This window comes from Biomphalaria glabrata, chromosome 2, assembly GCF_947242115.1.
Source record: "Biomphalaria glabrata chromosome 2, xgBioGlab47.1, whole genome shotgun sequence".
NCBI lineage: Eukaryota > Metazoa > Mollusca > Gastropoda > Planorbidae > Biomphalaria > Biomphalaria glabrata.
The window spans coordinates 702,311-722,829 of NC_074712.1; the positions used below are offsets into that span (position 1 = coordinate 702,311).

Here is a 20,519-nt window from a genome sequence, read left to right on the forward strand (position 1 = left end):
AGTATTGAGGAGTTCCTCTTTGTTTGACTGCCAGAGTGTTGAGTTGTAAAAGTACATTTCCTATTATCTGATACCCAGTATTTTCCTGTAGCATTTACTCTCAAAGGCTTAAATTCTTCTTTCAGCCTCATAATTCTCAACCATATGAGTATAAAGACAACCAATTATATAGAATAGTTTTATTTATACTTTGAAGCGGATGTTTCTCTTCCAGATTTTCTACACTTTGCTTATCATAGTGATTGCCAAACTTACTAGATCTATAATTAGTTATAGTCTATAGTCTATAGAGTATTATTTTTTAAAGTATTTTAAAGACTAAAGCAAAGATCTTGATTTATCTAAATCTAGTTTTTTTCTAGTATTATGAACCTTGTGACTTAAATATCTATATATTCTAGATTCTATGTATAAACTTTTGTATCTCAGATTCTATTTTTAAGTTTGAATCTATGTCTTTAGTTTGAACTTATTATTATATATATAAATATACTTGCACTGTTTCTTGAGTAGGTGTGAAAAATGTCGAATCGACCAGCTAGTGCACAGTCCCGCACTGCCTGGGACACTGGCTATGGTGACTCTATTCACAATGATACAGATGAGGTCAGTCAATGTGTTTCATTAGAAATATTAACATCAATATATATTTTTAGGAAAGTAAAACTTCTCTTAAAAACTTCTTTTGACATTGAGAGATCTAAGTTCTAAATAGTCTACATTGAGAGATTTAATTACTAAATAGTCTAAGTTCCTTTGTTTCTGTGATCAAAACTTGAAAAAAAACTTTCCCCAAATTATGTTTGACATTCATTTTTGTTAGAGCTTAGTAAACACAAGGACACCCAAAGTCCAAATAAAAAAATTGCACATCTTACATCAGAATTCAAAATTGAGATGCTTGATTTGAAGCCATGGCTTTACCACTTATCCACCACACACTATTTTTTGGGGGGCCTTTATAATTGGACATATCAATAATAGTTTAGGATTAGACGTTCTAGTAAAAAAAATATTTCTCTTTGCATTATTTTTTCTAAAAAGATTTTACTCTGACTCTTGTACTCCACAAGAGACTTATTATTAACTTCTTTAAGATGAGTAACTGGATTTTAAAGGCTGTCATGTCTCATCAGCTTGATGCAGACTGTGTTTTTTGCATCAGAAGTCATTGTATTCTTTTTTTTTTTATTTAGAGGAAACTTACACATACAGGAGTTGAATTTTGATTTTAAGTCTATTTAAAGTGAAAGCAAGTCATAGTTTGTTTTGTTGTTTTTTTAGAAATGAAAGACAGTTCTAGTTTTATCTTTTTATTATGAAATGTAATAATAATTTAAAATGGAAATTTTCAGATGAACAAAAAAAATGTGCGTCTAAGTAACATAAAAACAACTACAATTTTTTCCAGATTTCAATTTTTTTTTTCTATTTTGACATTCCACTATTGCAGGCCTACATGGCACCAACTCGAAGTGCTAAATCATCTACAAGTCAGATGGTCACATCTGCTGCTGATCTTAAAAAATCAGGCGGTGCTGGAGCTTTTCAATCATTTCTTAAAGGCATTCGCTGTGAGTGACTTTTATCTTGTTGTTGTTCATTTTAAAGGAAAATTTCACTGCAAGATCTTAGTATTGTTTTTTTACCTTTTTTATTATTATGGCTTTTATATAGCGCTACTTTCATGCCTATAGCATGCTCAGAGCGCTATGGTCCAATCTCATTTGTGGACCAGTGGGGGGGGGGGGGGGGTATCTGGGAGTAGGTTTTCCATGCAGCCTTTAGGCGCTCAGCAAACACAACTCTGCTCAAGTCTGGTGTCGAACCTCGAGCCCCCTTCATAGGTAGCCAAGCCAAGTTCAAGCGTACTTAGCCTCTCCACTTCACTTCCCACCTTTAAGAGTTATGCATAAATATAAAATTATTTCTTCACTTAAGTCTTATGAATTCATGAACATATAAAAATTAGTTTGTCTATTACCTTTTTTATTATTATGGTTTTTATATAGCGCTACTTTCATGCCTATAGCATGCTCAGAGCGCTTTGGTCCAATCTCATTTGTGGACCAGTGGGGGGGGGGGGGAGGGGGTATCTAGGAGTTGGTTTTCCATGCTGCCTTCAGGCGCTCAGTAAACACAACTCTGCCATAGTGGGTGTCGAACCTTGAGCCCCCTTCTAGGTAGCCAAGACAAGCCTAGTTCAAGCGCACTTAGCCTCTCGACCACGCTTCCCACATTGAAGGAAAGAAAGCCTGCATCAGGCTCGTAAATAACTTGGGTAATAGTCTACAACATTTGATTCTGTTTAGTTTAAGGTAGAGACCTTATGTTTTGTTTTTTTTTAGATTATACAATATTGCTGTAAAATTGACTTTTTAAAAATATTTACTTGAAAATGTATCAAAAATCAATCCTCAATTATATTTTGCTGTGTTTTGTTTGTGTCAGCTTTATGGGCTACACGTCAAACAGAGGAGACCAACACCAACAGGGAACTGTATGTAAAGACAACTCTGAGGGAGCTTATTGTCTACATTGTGTTCTTGGTCATCCTTTGTGTTAGTGAGTACACTGTCTTGCTATACTTTAACCTAGGCAGAATACATGAGTGTAAGCTGTAGGCTGAATGTAGACTATTTTAGAGTCATCATAGGCAGTGGTAGAATATAAAGAATATAGATAAAGGTAGTGATTGTAAAAGCTATAGGCATAGGTATGATTGTATGATCATCTAGCAATAATAGTGATTTAAGATCATGTTGTAATTGTAGGATATGATAGTGACTGTAAGCAAGGGTATTGGTCAATGTATCAATTTTCATAAAGGCAAATTATATTTTACTTTAACTCTTTCTCTTTGTAAGTATTTACCACATTCTGGTGGAATCAACGTTGGTATCGTCTGTTAGGAGAGAAAGAGTTAAGTTATACTCTAAAATTAATAAACAAATATTCGATTTGACTCATTTTCCTTTCATTATAACTAAGCATTGACTAAAACTTTATGCTGAAAATAATCCTGTGATGCTAAGATTTAACAGAAAGTTTATTCTTAGGCATGAAGGTTATTGTGTCAAACACAGGTTGTTATATAGTAGGTCAACAATATAAAGCTTTATTCAGACATTTTATAAATAACCATAGAACAAGATAATTAGAAAACAATAATTACATTTTTCGAAGTGGGCGTATACTGAAATATGTTTTATTAAATTGTGATTAAAATATCTCAGCATGTTTGTTAATGGCAGCAAATTTAAAGGGTCCGGGTAAAGAGAAGTTGATGATTTATAGTAAGTAGTTTGGTCTTGCCAGATTTACCCTTAATTCAACTCTTTCAAATTGTTTCGACAATCATCTGGATTCAGACTTCTGAACTTCACATACTTCTTGTGAAAAATGTACTTATTTTGTATAAAAATTAACAGATACTGCATAATACATCTGTAAAAATACATGTTATTAATACATCCTAAAACAGGAACCTAAAGGGTTTATTTTATTTTTAATATTTCATGAATTTTTAAAAAGATATATAATATATGAGTGTGTGCGTTAACATTTTTAGATGTTTTAAATTATTTTTTAATTAATGTAAATTATTCCTGTTGATGTATGATGCAATGTTGTGTTTAAGTTTCATTTAAGAAAGAGATCTAGTAGATCTTGTTTTATTAAATGTTGTGTGAGAGTTAGTTCCCGTAACGAATTAGGAAGTGTGTGTAGCTGTCGGTTATCTAATATCTAGTATGGTTGAATTAAGCCTGTGTGTGTTTTGTAAATCGACCTTGTCATTTATCTATTTCTACTTGTATTTAAAGGTATATTAACCATTCCTACTTGTCAATATTGATAGAAATCATCACCCAACTTAAGTTTTCCTTTGTCTTTTTTTCATTTCATGTTGTTTGAATTGATGAAACCACTTCATGTGATCTTTTCAGTCACTTTTGGTATGACCTCAACCACAATGTATTACTTCACAAATGTCATGCAGGGCCTCTTTTTGGAAACACCTTGGAATGATTCAAATCAAGATGGAAACTTTCAGAACTTGGGCAGTGTGGAGGATTTTTGGGATGTACGAACATATATAGTTAATATCTAGGTCAAAGAAAAACTAGTTTTGTTTCAGTGCTAAACATTTAAGTAGATATGTTTATATATTCATAAATATCTCTCTCTCTCTCTGTATAAAACAAAATATCATTAGGTTATATACTTTAGATTTCTAAGATCTGTTTTATATCTTTGGGCTTGCCAAAGATTATTTATTCTATAAATTTTGCTAAAGATTAGATTATTTGTTCCACATGTTAGTTTGCAAAGGGCCCTCTACTAGACAGCCTTTACATGGAGACAAACTACAATAACGAATCATTGCCAGAAGATGAACTGGGATATATATACTATGAAAATAAACTACTAGGAGTTCCCAGAATTCGGCAGCTCAGAGTTCACAATAATTCTTGCAAGGTACGAGTGATTCCTAAATGAAGACAGGATTATCAATAATGTTTTAAACCTTTCCTACATTGATGCTTTGCTTGCCATTTTTGTTTTCTAGAAGTTTAATCAAATGTATACATTAGTTTCAAGCTATTAGAAATTTCAAAAAATTATTTTTGATCAAGCATTCTGAATGGACTTGACTTTAAATTATTTTGCCACTGATAAATCAATATATCATTCAGCACATATTTTTCTTAATAAAAATCTTATTTGCATAATATTAATACATTTTTGTAAATGTAAATTTTGTTCTATCGTGAAAGGTTCATGAGGATTTTCAAAGTTTTATATCTGAGTGCTATGATTCCTATGCTGAGAGTATTGAAGATAAAGAACCATTTGGGGAATACTTGAGTGAAAAGAATTCAACTGCGTAAGTGATTTAACCTTTTTAAAATTGTAAGTGAGGAATGCCTAATAGTGTTTCTTTCCTTTATTTGTTGGTTTCACGCAGAAGTTCTTTTGGTCCCCATACTGGGTTATGTTACATTTCCCAATGGATATATAGAAAACCCAGAAAAATCGAAACCATTGGTCCTTGCTTTTGCACATTTATTGAATGTATTTTGATGTGTCAGGGTTTTCTGTTTCTGATTATACAGAATTAATTCAATTCAATATTTATTCAGAGTTGTATCATTAGGACATAAATGATTAATGAACTAGTTTACTCCAATAGCTTGGGATGTGTTAAATTCAAGTTAAACAATAGTGTCAGGGTCTGTTCTCGCATTAAGGTGAAGTGGGTATACTGTTAAGAGTCTATTCTACATGGAGGTGATGTGGGTATACTAGTCATGGTCTATTCTTACACTGAGGTCAGGTGGGTTTGCTGGTTATGGTCTGTTCTTTCCTTGGGTCGATGCGGGTATACTGGTTACAGTCTGTTCTTGCCTTGAGGTGATGTGGGTATACTGGTTACAGTCTGTTCTTGCCTTGAGGTGATGCGGGTATACTGGTTACAGTCTGTTCTTGCCTTGAGGTGATGCGGGTATACTGTTTACAGTCTGTTCTTGCCTTGAGGTGATGCGGGTATACTGGTTACAGTCTGTTCTTGCCTTGAGGTGATGCGGGTATACTGGTTACAGTCTGTTCTTGCCTTGAGGTGATGCGGGTATACTGGTTACAGTCTGTTCTTGCCTTGAGGTGATGCGGGTATACTGGTTACAGTCTGTTCTTGCCTTGAGGTGATGCGGGTATACTGGTTACAGTCTGTTCTTGCCTTGAGGTGATGTGGGTATACTATTATGATTTTGTGCTTTAAATGTAGGCCACGAAAGTTCACAAGATATTCAAACACAATACATTGGGAGGCCAATCTTTAAAACTTAATGATTTTATGAATTTTTTTTTATAAACCATTAGGTAATATTTTTAAAATGTATTGAAAGTTGAATTATTCTGTTGCTTGTCAAATTTTAAACCTATCAGTGGAAGTAGTTATAATGGACCTCATTCACCAATCGTAAACAAACATCATTTAGCATGTGGTGCTCTATGTCTTCTATATAATTTACGATCTCATGTTTAATTCATGATGGTTGTCACGTGAGAGTTTGTTTCGTTGTTTTCTCAATAAGATCACATGACTAAATGTTGTTTGTTTACGATTGGTGAATGAGGTCCATTCCTTGTCCATGACCTATTTAGCATAATTTTAGATGGATTTGAAGTCAAGTCAAGTTTAGATTGTTTACAGAGACATCTCAATCTAGAATCTGAATTAGACCTAGTTGGATAGTATTTTATTTATACATATGCCTGGTTAGCCAATCTAAGCTAAGCAAGCTTAGTATATAGAAAAAACATGGGCACTCATCATTGTAGACCTAGCACTCACTGTCAGTCACAAAGCATTATAATATAGTTGTAGATACAGTATTTCCTTGATGTTAAAACAATAATTTCAAAAGATCAAGGATACTGATAAGCTAGATCTAGGCTGCCATACATGTTTATCTTGCTTTAGATCTACTTAAGTATAGGTATTTTGTTTTCATATAGATATTATTTGAAAGACCCAGCAAATTGCTACTGAGATTCTCTCTATTCTAGATAAACGTCTACTTACTTCAGATATTCTATTTGTCTGCTTAGCTTACATATTCATATAGAATTTAACTATTTTTTGGGGGAAAAACATTTTTTTGTTGTATTTAAATATTCTGTTTAACTAAAATATATAATAAAGATTTAAATGCCCCCTATTTTAAACCTATTGAATTTATTTTTCGGATGTAGTCAACTCAAGGAATTTCAAAATGAAAATGGACTTAGCACCTTAATAAGTTGTTTCTTTCCTTTAGTTGGAGGTACTTCACTGAAGATGAACTCCATGGGTCCTCACACTGGGGAATGTTGAATACCTACAGTGGTGCTGGATCTTATGTTGATCTAGGAACAAGAAAAGATCCATCAACTGATATAATCACTCATTTATTTGACAAGTTATGGATCCGACGTGGCACCAGAGCAGTTTTTATCGACTTCACAGTTTACAATGCAAACATTAACCTCTTCTGTGTTGTAAGGTAAGTTAGTTTAATTGACAGATGTTGTATGGTTAGCTAATTTAGTTGATAGACGTAAGGTTTTAAACTTTCTAATAAAATACGCACAAAAGCGAATGGTCATGTGTCAGAAACTAGAGAGCTTAGTACTGGAGCACTGCAGGGGAGCATTCTTTCACCAGTACTGTATAGTATTTACAACTATTTACACTAATAACAGACAAAGCCCACCAGCTGATATGCCCATTATCAAATTCACTCATGACACAGCCATCACTAGCCCTGTTGCAGTTTGATGTAAGTTTGTATCATTTGACAGTTGACACCTTTTACTAATGGTTTATAGTCAATTTTCTAATATTAATTGTTCAGAAAACTAAAGAAATGATTGTAGATTTTAGGAAAGATAAAAGACCATTTTGCAGAAATTCAAATCAACAACTAAACCATAGACCAAGTATAAGAATACAAATACCTAGGTACAACCATCACCAACAAGCTAAAATGGAGTGAACACAGCCAAACTGTTTATACCAAAGTACATCAACAATATTTTTCTCAGGAAAATAGCAAAATTGGAAAAAAATGAATAATGAAACCTTTTTTTATACTCTAACCATTTGTAGTCTATTTATTTATGCTATCTTCTGCTGGTATGGTAATACATTACTGGCACAAAGACATCGACTAAATAGACTAATTAAAAAAAGCATCATCACTCAAACAAGCCTACCATCTCTTGAAGAACTTTTTCATGAGAGATGTCTTTCCAAAACACAACATTCTTTAATATGCACCCATTAAACCACAGCTACATCAGGTCTGGACAAAGGTTTAAAAACTCATTTAAGCCACTTTCATTCAAAGTGTTGCAAGATCGTTTGTCTTCACAGAGAAGTACATAGAAGCTTAATTCATAAAGTGCTGGTCTTGTATGTGTGCGCCTACATTACATATGTGAATGTTGTATGGGTTGGCATCTACAATTTTATTGTTATAGTAATTACACTGAGGTGGACAATTTTAGTCAAACTGAATTTGTTTAGACAAATAAAATTATCTTTAAGCAAGTTTATTTAGTTAATAGATGTTGTAAGGTAAGTTTGTTTAGTTGATAGATGCTTGTAACTGGCATCAATCAAATAAATGTGCAATATAAATTTGTTAGCATTACTTTCTGTTGCTTTTCAAAAGATTTGTTTGGTTTATTTTGTGATGCCTTCTTTGGCATATAATCTAATATTGGTTTTTCATAACCTAGAATATCATTTATTATCCTCTAGGCTGCTGGCTGAGTTTCCTGCTACTGGTGGAGTTATCCCATCTTGGACATTCCGCACAGTAAAGTTGATTCGTTATGTATCAGTTGGAGATTACTTCATCCTGGCCTGTGAGGTCATCTTTTGTTTGTTCATACTCTACTACATGGTGGAAGAAATTCTAGAGGTAAACAAATGACAGTCAACTAAATAAACATCTTTTCTTTGTGTGGGTAAACAAAAAAGTTTAATAACAAACATTTGTCTCAGCAAACAAAGCTCAATTCATATTCTTTTAAAACAAAAATATATTTAAATTTGTTTTTAATTTACAAAACTTCTGAGAACTTAACTCTGACAAATAATTACTTACAGGAAATTGAGGTTTTAGTCTAAATAATGTTTGGGAACGTAACAAATAATTACAGATTATTGAACTTTAAAAATTTCAATGTAATTGTTTTTTTTATTTTTGTCAGTTTATCCCTGTAATGACATATAACATTAAAGAAAGTACATACAAGAAAGAGAAAAAAAAACTCAGAATGCTGCTAAAGCTAAGGATAAATTAATACCTAGCTTGAGCATTTAAAGCATCATGTGTTGCTAAATTTAAACTCCAAAAACCCAAGGGGCTGGAATATAAAAGAAAAAGTAATCAATGCATTATTAGCCATTTAAAGCATGAAAATCAGGTGGAAGTTGAGCTAGATTACTCAAAGGAATCATTAACAAAAGAATCACCAATATGCCAAAGTTTTTAAAGCCTACCTAAATCAGGAATATATTTAGCACCTAAAGAAATGTGAGACCATCTTTTTAAGAGAGTAAAAATATCTAATAAAAATATGACTAGTTTCATTTATTAGCACCTCAAGCAAAATTTAGATTAACCTCTTGCTGGGATATGCATTCTTTGTTTGGGATCCTTCATCTGAAGAAAAAAAGACTTGAACAAACACAAAACTGAGCAGCAATATTTTACTAAAAAAATGAATACACAAGTCTCACTGCAATCACTAAAGCTAAATATCTCTTAGGCAGAAATTCAAAATGTTGTAGTAATATTGCAGATAATATTCAGTCTTTAATTGCATATACAAAAACAAAACCTTTTTTTGGTCCCGACACTCAAAAAAAAAAGAACACTTTCTTTTGATCAATACGGTTTATTGTTTGATTTAGCCAGGTTAACCAATGACTTAAAAACCATTTTTCAATCACTAAAAACATGATAAGCGCATAGATAGCATAAGTTCTTCTTCTTTTGGGAAACTTTGTTAAACTGTAAAATTAGTTTGTCGCAATACAAAAATCTTGTGTGTTTGCTCTGAAGATCAAGAAACACAAACTGAGTTATTTCAAGAGTTTTTGGAACATCCTGGACATTGTTGTGATTATAATCTCCATAGTGTGTATTGGCTTCAACATCTATCGTACTTTAGAGGTAAGTGAATTGATTTAGTGACAAGGAGTATTTTGTTACTATTTAATCTTTATATTATTGATGCATTATTTTGGGTTACAATAGTTACACTACGACAAAAAGAAAATCTAAATCGACCACCTGCGGACAATGGTTATGCTTGCCCTGGATGTGGCAAAATATGCAGGTCACAGCTGGGGCTGTGCAGCCACGGGAAATACTGTATTCCTCATTAATATTCAGACTCGAAGACAAGCCTTATTATTATAGTGTGTCCTAATTCTATAATAGTTCCTGATGAACCACTTGTATATCTATAGGTGAATGATAAACTAACAGCCCTTTTAAAAAATCCTGACGTCTATTCTGACTTTGAAAGATTGAGCTACTGGGAAACAAGATTCAGTAATGCCATAGCTATAGCTGTTTTCATGGCTTGGATCAAGGTCAGTTTCAATAATTTTTCTTACTTTGGGTTGCACATTCATTTAGCTAAATGATAAATAATTCACTTGTTAAAACAAATAGTTAATTCAATCTCATCTACATTCTTAATATATGTCATTAGTAAGCATATATGTTAATAATTGCCAATCTACTGTGTTTTCCTCAGATCTTCAAGTATATAAGTTTTAACAAGACCATGACCCAACTGTCTTCTACCTTGGGTCGCTGTGCTAAAGACTTGGCTGGATTCTTTGTGATGTTTATCATCATTTTCTTGGCTTTCACCCAGTTGGGTTATCTCCTTTTTGGTACTCAAGTGGAAGACTTCAGTAGCTTTGAGAACTCCTTGTTAGTATTTCTTAATATTGTGATGTTATTACTATCAATGTCTGTTATTTATCTTACAATTTTTTTTCAAGAGAAGATCTCCAATTTTTTTTTTTAAATTCTTATTTAGGCTAAATTATTTTATTTTTGTGTCTTGTTTGACGCGTAGGACGTAATCATCTTCTTTTTTGAAGTAACGTCTGTATTATATAAGATAAGATAAACAGCTCGTGTTGATCACCATTTGATCCACAGCTTTTGTTTGTTCCGAATCATCTTGGGAGACTTTGACTTCCACCAGCTGGAACAAGCCAATCGGATCCTCGGTCCTATCTTCTTCATGCTGTTTGTGTTCTTCGTCTTCTTTGTTCTGATCAACATGTTCTTGGCCATCATCAATGACACGTACTCGGAGGTCAAGTCAGACATGGCCAACGCTAAGAATGAATTTGAAATTGCTGACTACTTCAAAAAGGTAAGTTTATTGATATCAAGGACTAAACAATGGTGTCATATTGTGTAAGTAAATAGGTAAAGGGCCCCTTTCAGACTTAGCGATTTAAAGGGCAGACGATGTATAGGTCATGTTTCTTTGGTGGATGGTTAATGAGGGTGTCATATGGCCAGCACTATGACCAATCGCTTTTATTTTCCCCAGCTAATATCAGACCCAAAAGAGTTGAGTGGTTATAAATGGTTAATAAATTATTCTCTAAATCTTAAAACTAATTTCTAAATATGTCAATGAAAATAAAGAATCTTTTAAAATAACTTTCTCCAGTTTGTCTACAATTTCCTCTATCCATCTATTAGGGGTATGAGAAAATGTTGGACAAATTAAACTTTAAGAGAGACAAGATTGTAGACATCCAGAAGGCCCTGCGTACAGCAGACATCAACCAGGACAAACAGCTGGACTTTGATGAGTGGAGACAAGATCTCAAGTCGTAAGGGCATGGTAGTGTCATGACATAATTAAGTGTTGACTTGTTTGCACATATTAGATTTTATATTGACCTCATTTCTTAATGACTCTTTGCTAGACGAGGCTATGCTGATGGTGAAATTGAGGCTATGTTTTCCAAATATGATTGTGATGGCGATCGTGTTCTAGATGAAGAGGAGCAGAAAAGAATGCAAGCAGACTTGGCAGATCAGAAAGTAAGTCCTACATTACCTTTGAACTATTTCTCTCCGTCTCTCTGTAATTATTTTCCGCGTTCCGACGGTATTATTCATTTTGCTCATTTATATTTCACTACCCTGTTATGATTAAATTTTTTTGTTTGTTATCAGAAACTGTTATATTTGGTATACAATTAAAGAAGAATGCACACCCTTTTTAGATGATACAAATTGTTTATAAACTAAAATAAAATTTCATTTTATATAATCATACTTTAAAATAAAAAATTGCAAACTGTGGACAAGTCTCCCTTAAAACTAGATCTAGGCTATATTTTATGATCCATATTGAATAAAAAGTATTTTTTATGATAGCTAATTATATTTTCAAAAACATATGTAAAACATTTATATTAATTGTCTTGAGGCCACTAACCCATGACATACCCCCCAATAAAAAAGTAATATAGAAAAATAGAGCCTTTTTAGCCCCCCACTCTTTAAAAACATACTTTATTTATAAGCAATTTAAAGTATTTTGTAAGTAAAGAAAACAAAACAACTGACATTTTAAGCATTGACGATAATATAGTTGATTAGGCTGCAGAACGGGATAAAATCAACGATAGTATTGTGGGTTAGGAGAGAGAAAGAGTTAATATTCATTCTTAAACCTCCAGATCTGAAAGTTGGAAATATTCATCTGCTACTTGCTTAATCCTAAATAATATTCTTTTAAGAAATAAGCAACACGTGTCTTAATTCTAAGATTTTGTTCCTTTTTATTACAACTAGGCTGCTCTCAATAAAGAATATGAAGACCTCAATGGTAAAGGTGATAGGCCAGGCACAGGTCGTCGCTCCAGCAGTCGGGCCAGTTTTAATGAAGGGGACAGTGGAGACGACAGCGATGACGAAGACAGTGGGACCAAGTCCTCTCGGACTGGGCGCACTTCCAATGGTGTTTCATATGAAGAGTTTACTGTCTTATCAAGGCGTGTGGACCGAATGGAGCATTCCATTGGAAGTATAGTTTCTAAAATTGATGCTGTATTAGTCAAGTTAGAAGCTATGGAGAAAGCCAAATTGAAACGCAGAGAAACAATGGGGAAGATTTTAGACAGCATAACAGAAGTAAGTAAAAGTGAAGTTTCTTGATAAGATTTATAAGATTTACATACCCTAAGTGAAGGCAAATCAACATGATCAGTTTGTTACACTGCTGACATCATTTGTTAAAGCTTTCCTAATCTATAATAGGGAAAATAAGATAATTTCTTCACCACTATCATCCAAGTCCTGCTAGCCTAAAAAAGCACCAAAATAACCAAGTCTTTTGTGTCACAGTTAACTTATAAATCTCAGAAAAAATATAAGAGCTCTATCACAACTCAACTATTAAACACTTCTTCATCCTCTCATTTATTCTTACTACAGGTTTTACAGCACTCCTAAAATCCTCAAATTCTCCTAAATTTTGCCAGGATTCTCCTAAAATTTGACCATGCTCTTTAAATTTTTACCCAATTTTTAAAAAAATATAATTTTGCTTATTTCTTGCTAAATAATGTAGGGGGTAAAAAAAAGTTGGTCTAGGCATTCTTATTTGGTGGCTGTGTTAATGAGCTGACCAGTCATGTGAGCCCCTCGCTGCTTACCCAATTGGGTTACCCAATCGTGTACTGGAGTCAACATATCACGTCAGCGAAGAAATATTTTGTTTCCTCTCTTTGTTTCTCCTCAATCAAAGAAAGCTTGAATGAGTGAATTGCAGATCTTAGAGAGTAACTGGAGATGGATTGGTCACACCCTTAGAAAAGATACCAACAACAGAGCTAGACAGGTTTTTAGAGTGGAACCCCCAGGGAACAAGACGCAGAGGAAGACCAAAAATAACATGATGACGCAGTGTACTAGATGAAGCCAAGAGAACAGGAATAAGCTGGGAAGCCATTAAAAAATTAGCAAATGGAGACTGGCATTTTTAACTGAGGCCCTATGTTCCAGGAGCACAAAGGAAATATGATGATATGTACTGATTAAAGAAGGATTTCTGTGTCATAGAACTCATATTGTCAATTATGAAGATTAAGGATTAGTGCAATGACTACACAAACTCGGTTGGGACAGCTGTCCGCCGGGGGTCTATTTAAAGTTTTCTTTCCATCTTTGATAATAGAATGTTACAATGCTACCCTTTTTACGGGACATACTGTTGTGGCAGGATACAAGAGGTTTTCTTGGAAAATGGCTAGATAATCAACTTCAAATCTGTTAAAAATTCACTATAACATGCGTAATAGTTGTGATATTGTCTTTGTTGTAACATTTTTTAGCTAAAAACTTGCTGTTTGCTTTTTTTCACTAGTCTGATGGTACAAGTGATGAAGTGAAGCGGGAACAGATGGAGAAGTTGGTCAGAGAGGAATTGGAAAGGTGGGATTCTGAAACCTCTGTCGGTGTGCATAGTGCCAGGGGAGCATCACCAGGGGGTGGAAGTGGGCAGAGTGGACTGAGACCACGTTCCAGAGCTGAATCAGGGGTAGGTTCTTCTTGTCTTAAACTTTGCTTGTAATACTGCGTGTTAGGGATGGGTGTCTTAGGTCAGGGCATAAAAACCATCCCTAGGGGCATTAAAATGTCATTGTCATAAATGCTCAAATAAAAAGAATAAAAGCCTATCAGAATGCTTTATTCATTGCTATCTGTTTCTCTTTATTTTGTAAAAATTACTTGAGTATAGAGTCCCTAGCATGCTCAGTTTACTCTGGTTTAATCTCTTTTGTGGTGGGGGAAGGGGATATCAGGGAGAAGGTTTCCTTGCAGACTTAAACACAACTCAGAGTCGGCATTCAAACTTGAGGCTTCTTGATAGGTAGCCACACTTTTCCTTATTGTTCAGCATTTACTGTACAATATAAATCACTGAAAAGGTATGTAGCAAAGAAACCCGAATTCAATAAAATGTTATCCACTGTTCAGTTTTTATTAGTTCATTTCGTGGGAACAAGCTTCTTTCATAATAAACTATTTTTCCATTATGTACCCATTTATGCTAAAAATTGTTTGCTGTTTGGTTTGTTCTCTGAATATTACTTACAAATTTATCTCCAGTCATCAGATGTTTAGTGGTAAATGTGTTTATGTTTGTTTATCAGTTTGGTTTGACTTCACATATTTATTAAGAACTTATTTCGTGCCCATGTCACATCTTGGAAATAAGTCACTCACAAGGACACTCTTTAGTTTTTATCTGTACATATCATTTCTATATATAATACTAAACATAAATTTTATATTCCTGCTGTTAAAAATATGCAAGTCTGAGATTAGAGAATATTATTGTTGCCTTTTAAGTCTTTCTCTGAAAATGTGTCTCTACAATTCTGAAATTTAAGTTGATATCTACAATTCTGAAAGTTAAGTTGATATCTACAATTCTGAAAGTTAAGTTGATATCTACAATTCTGAAAGTTAAGTTGATATCTACAATTCTGAAAGTTAAGTTGATATTTACAATTCTGAAAGTTAAGTTGATATTTACAATTCTGAAAGTTAAGTTGATATCTACAATTCTGAAAGTTAAGTTGATATCTACAATTCTGAAAGTTAAGTTGATATCTACAATTCTGAAAGTTAAGTTGATATCTACAATTCTGAAATTTAAGTTGATATCTACAATTCTGAAAGTTAAGTTGATATCTACAATTCTGAAAGTTAAGTTGATATCTACAATTCTGAAAGTTAAGTTGATATCTACAATTCTGAAAGCTAAGTTGATATCTACAATTCTGAAAGTTAAGTTTATATCTACAATTCTGAAAGTTAAGTTTATATCTACAATTTGAAAGTTAAGTTTATATCTACAAATCTGAAAGTTAAGTTTATATCTACAATTCTGAAAGTTAAGTTGATATCTACAATTCTGAAAGTTAAGTTTATATCTACAATTCTGAAAGTTAAGTTGATATCTACAATTCTGAAAGTTAAGTTGATATCTACAATTTGAAAGTTAAGTTGATATCTACAATTCTGAAAGTTAAGTTGATATTTACAATTCTGAAAGTTAAGTTGATATTTACAATTCTGAAAGTTAAGTTGATATCTACAATTCTGAAAGTTAAGTTGATATCTACAATTCTGAAAGTTAAGTTGATATCTACAATTCTGAAAGTTAAGTTGATATTTACAATTCTGAAAGTTAAGTTGATATTTACAATTCTGAAAGTTAAGTTGATATCTACAATTCTGAAAGTTAAGTTGATATCTACAATTCTGAAAGTTAAGTTGATATCTACAATTCTGAAAGTTAAGTTGATATCTACAATTCTGAAAGTTAAGTTGATATTTACAATTCTGAAAGTTAAGTTGATATTTACAATTCTGAAAGTTAAGTTGATATCTACAATTCTGAAAGCTAAGTTGATATCTACAATTCTGAAAGCTAAGTTGATATCTACAATTCTGAAAGCTAAGTTGATATCTACAATTCTGAAAGTTAAGTTGATATCTACAATTCTGAAAGTTAAGTTGATATCTACAATTCTGAAAGTTAAGTTTATATCAGGTATATGAGTGATGGCAGTAAAGCAAGATTTCTTGTGCTAAAGGTGTCAATTTTCAATAGTACCTTCTGCAGCCGTCAAATCTTGATGAGGTTTCATCGTTTTTTTTCCAGGACAAACCTTGTCTGAAATATCGAGAGACCTCCAAGAATAAACGTAGCCTTTTTTTTTAATTGCTTTGTTTAATAATGACAGCTATATAAAAATCTTTAGTTCCGAACTAAACAAATCTAATTTCTTAAAAGATAAATTAATAATTGTATGATAGGGGCATGCTGGACATAATGAAGTCTGACTGTAATTCCAATAGTTGGCATCACATTTTTTGTTAAGTTCACAACTAAAAACTTTTTTTTTTTGAAGAATAATGTCATTCATTAATTGTTGCTAACAGCTTGAGTTATTCTTTTCAAGTTTTTAAAAATGATTTTAACAATTAAGATCCACTTTGCTTTGGCCTCTCAAGCCCTCACTCAAATGGAGTTTGATGATGATGATGATGACTTTGCTTTGAGTTTAATTGTAAAGTTTTTGATAGAATAATTTTTCAAGCTGTTGAATCAAACATTGACCTTGAATAATTTATTGTATCATTTTGTCGCTACCCTGAAATAAATTTATAAATAATGTATGCAAACATGACTAAGCTTTAAAAATTACAAGTTTTAAGTGTTTAAATCACAAGTTAACAAATAATAATGAGATCATATAAGAATATTTTATTTTTTTTTACATTTATCTAGAAAATTTGTGATGGTGTTTCTCTAGATCAATTTTTTTTTTTTTACTTTTCAGGATCCCAAAGACAATCACATGACCTCAAGTTTATAGCCAATGAGCTTGCAGGTCAATTGGTTTGAAAAGACTTAAGACCTGTTTACTGAATCAATGACTTGGTTAATTTGTATTTAATTGTTGTTCAATTAGCTTGTGAACCAGCACTTTGATAGAACAGTGACTTTGTGAGAAGACATTTTATGTTGATAGTTTTTGTAAGGTATTCAAACATTTTTTGTGTAACTTTATCTATTAACATTATATTCAAGCTGTCACAGACTAGTCAAATTTTTGTACATCTCAATATGAAATATAAACTTTATTGTAACTTTTTTGTTCACTCTGTTATTGACACATTGTAAAATTTGTTATGGAAAAATTTATGAATCTCTATGAATTCATCAAGAAACTGTTGTCTGAAAAATCTGTGATATTTTTTCCCCCCCGTTCACACTCAGAAGTTTAGATGTAGATCGTGCTTATGCTTCTTGTGAAAACTTGTGAAAAACATTATCCCAATTGAATTAATTATGGCAAACCTTGCAAAGCACTATACATTTTTATGTAGAAACAATTCATTAAACAACCTGCTTGTCAGCACCAATTAAGAGAAACTACTCCTAAGTCTTATAACTAGTATTCATTAAACTGTTAAAGCTATATAAAAAAAAATATAAAAAAAAAAATAGCTAGCCACTATCTGCACATTAAGGAAAATATAAAAAATGGTTAGTGTGACGCCTTGACTGTCTGAGAATGTTACTTGGTGTCCAGTTGGCAAGATAAGTTTTTTGTTTAAAAAAAAAAAAAAAAAAAAAGTATCATCTTGCAAAAATCTTTAATAGCTCTGGCCATCTTTACCCTTCCTTTTCTGTTTAAAAAACAAGTTTTAATGAAATATGACTGCATTGTTCTAATTTATGAAACTCTAATGTTTACTATATGTCAATTAATATTCATAGTAGACAAGATAGCCAATGGATCTAATTAAAATCCTGATAATAACTTTAACTTTTTTTCTACAAATAATCGTTTTGCAGTCACCATACTCAATCTAGAACTTTGTTAGTATAAAGATATAAACTTAGTATTTAACTGGTGAACCTTTTATTCATTCTTGTTTTTCCCTACAAGATGTTATTATATGCAGATTTTGAAACCAAATGTATGTAAACACTTGAATAATCTTTTGTTTGTCTAATACAAGTGAACTAACAAACCTCTCCCATTGGTCAGGTGCCCAGATTACGTTATTGTGTTGTTCTTTTTGTTTAATCAAATCAACTGCTGATTATTGATAGAAAGTATTATTATTTTTTATATTATTATTTAGCATATATTGCAGTTTAACTTCGTATTATTGATGAAATCATGTGACTTACAAACATTGATTCCCTCCCCTTTCAAGTCCGTCCATGGCTATACTCCAACATTGTGCTTCTATTTTGTATCCAAAAGTTGTGTTTATTTTTTATTTTGGATTTCATGTCACATTTGTTGATTGTAAACTATTAGTAAAATCTGGGTCTCTGTCTCTTTTTGAAACTGTACTCTAATCATAAATTCAGAAAGTACAAATCCATTTTTTATTTTATACATATAAAGAATTTACCATTTTTTGCAATACTTTTTTTTTTATTTTGTTAAAATTTGTTACTGTTTTTTTTTTGTGTTCTATTAATGGCACACTTTTTTCTTTATGTTTTTTCTTTTGTAATTATTTTTCTATAATTGGTGTCCTGAAGTAGAAGTAAAGAAATAGATGAAACATCCTGACATTTGTTGTTTTTCTTTATTATTATTTTATTTCAAGCCTTGCATTGGGTTTTTATCAGAGATTTCCCTGTAAACAGCTGGGACATGGATTCAGAAAAATAAACCCCGGCCTTTCATTCACTTAAAAAAATAACTGCTTGGCTAGCATCTTCAGGTTGGATTGGAAGCCCACTTCTTCTTCTAGCCAGCTTTATTGCTGCTGAGCTGTGAGCTCTTTTGCAGACTGTGCCAAGGAAAAAAAGTGTGCTGTTTTCTTCAGTTGTTCAGCACTGCCGTACAGGGTGTTGGTTATGTTGGGCTGTAGTGGAAGTAGGGTCTGCCTAAGGTGGATTAGGGAGGGGCGTTCAAAGAGGATATGGTTTACAGTTTCAAAGGGGTGGGCGCTGTGTCTGCAAAGGGGGAGTTGTGTGGAGTTTATTTTGTTCAGGTGAAGCCCACTTAAAAAATAAATGAAAAGGAACAAAAAAATAGCTACACAACAGGAGACAAAAAAATGTTTATTACAATCCCTGCGTTTGATTTTAAATTAAACATGTTCATGAAACTAATGTTTGTCATTTTGATTGAAAAAGTAAAACTCCACTTACTTCTAGATGTAGTTGAACAGTTTATTAACACATTAATTTAGTTTTCATCAGATATTAATTCAGTTGTAATCTTGAAATTCATGTATGCTACGATGGTTAGTAGACCTTTGTTTTGTGAAGGCTAAAAGATGTTTTTGTCTACAATATTTGAGGCTTTAAATAGCCAGTCCTATGTCTGAGATAAACTGTGAAGTGATTTCCATATGCAGTTTGTCTTGTACAGGGGTTTCAAGGGGCAAGTATATAGACAGCCTCCTGATACACGCTTGGCTTGTACATAATTCATCAATTTGCTAATTTTTATTTCATATGTTGAGATCCTTAATGTTGAAGTGACATGATTTTGTTTCTTCTTGAACCCTTGAACTTAAAATATGTTTTTAAGCACACAATGGAGAACAATGCTTTAAAATGGACATAATTTGGAGCGAAAAACTGGCTAGTGTCATTATCCTCATTTTGTTAAAAATATTATTACTAAAGTCTACTACATTTATTTCATTTTATCACAACTAGATTTTGTCAATATTATGAATTAAGTTATATTTAGTATTGCCCACAAGGAGGTTATTTGAAGTTTTATTAGTTAAGATATATTACGCCTACAGCGGTTTAGTTGTCTACCAGCAGTTTGGTGCTACAAGTCAACGACAGGTAACAAAAGCGGGTCTCTGTCATTAAAAAAAAAAAGAGATTCTAATCATGGCAAAAGAAAGATCATATGGCGTGGCTTACCAAGGATCCAACATACTAAGCCTTCCTAAGGGATAGGTGAAGCACAAACTAACAAATATGAATGAAAAGCTTTACAATTTTATATCAAGTGATTCTTAGATATCTATTTACAACTTTGATATTTCAAGCTCAGAATTTATTCCTTAGCTGCGACGCGTTGGCATGGTAACGCCAATAATAACAAACTAAACTTTTTTCTTTTCTTTAGTATGCCAAATTGCGTTTTATTTAGACATGTATTGTAAAGAAGCTTTTAGATCTAGAACTAAAAGCTGTCAAAGATTAAAATGCAAGTTATTTTTCAACGTTTTATTTGTTTTGATGTACAGCCTCTAGCAGTATCATAGGTTTAGTAGGTCTTTAGCATATTATAGGAACAGGATAATAATTTTAAGCTATTTATTGCAAAAAAATACAAATATTAATCAGAAGAAAAACTGCTTGTTAACACCACCAATGCTTAAAATCTG

The 20,519-nt window shown here is 32.5% G+C and overlaps 1 protein-coding gene across 5 annotated transcripts in view; it reads left to right on the forward strand.

Annotated features, from left to right (window-relative positions):
• The window catches only part of LOC106074029 (polycystin-2-like), a 29,322-nt gene extending 10,600 nt beyond the window's left edge, over positions 1-18,722 (forward strand). For 3 of the 5 annotated variants that reach the window (XM_056018672.1, XM_056018673.1, XM_056018675.1), the window contains exons 2-18: positions 514-606; positions 1,454-1,574; positions 2,452-2,565; positions 3,948-4,084; positions 4,324-4,479; positions 4,779-4,888; positions 6,822-7,046; positions 8,309-8,471; positions 9,621-9,731; positions 10,031-10,156; positions 10,324-10,505; positions 10,740-10,959; positions 11,298-11,431; positions 11,528-11,645; positions 12,405-12,743; positions 13,978-14,151; positions 16,970-18,722. In XM_056018672.1, coding sequence (XP_055874647.1) covers positions 523-606; positions 1,454-1,574; positions 2,452-2,565; positions 3,948-4,084; positions 4,324-4,479; positions 4,779-4,888; positions 6,822-7,046; positions 8,309-8,471; positions 9,621-9,731; positions 10,031-10,156; positions 10,324-10,505; positions 10,740-10,959; positions 11,298-11,431; positions 11,528-11,645; positions 12,405-12,743; positions 13,978-14,151; positions 16,970-17,005 — 2,550 coding nt within the window. In that variant the 5' untranslated portion in view covers positions 514-522 and the 3' untranslated portion in view covers positions 17,006-18,722. Of the gene's footprint in view, positions 1-510; positions 607-1,453; positions 1,575-2,451; positions 2,566-3,947; positions 4,085-4,323; positions 4,480-4,778; positions 4,889-6,821; positions 7,047-8,308; positions 8,472-9,620; positions 9,732-10,030; positions 10,157-10,323; positions 10,506-10,739; positions 10,960-11,297; positions 11,432-11,527; positions 11,646-12,404; positions 12,744-13,977; positions 14,152-16,969 lie in introns of all 5 variants that reach the window. The other 2 variants (XM_056018671.1, XM_056018674.1) reach the window with 1 other exon arrangement.
• Positions 18,723-20,519: the final 1,797 nt, after the last annotated feature.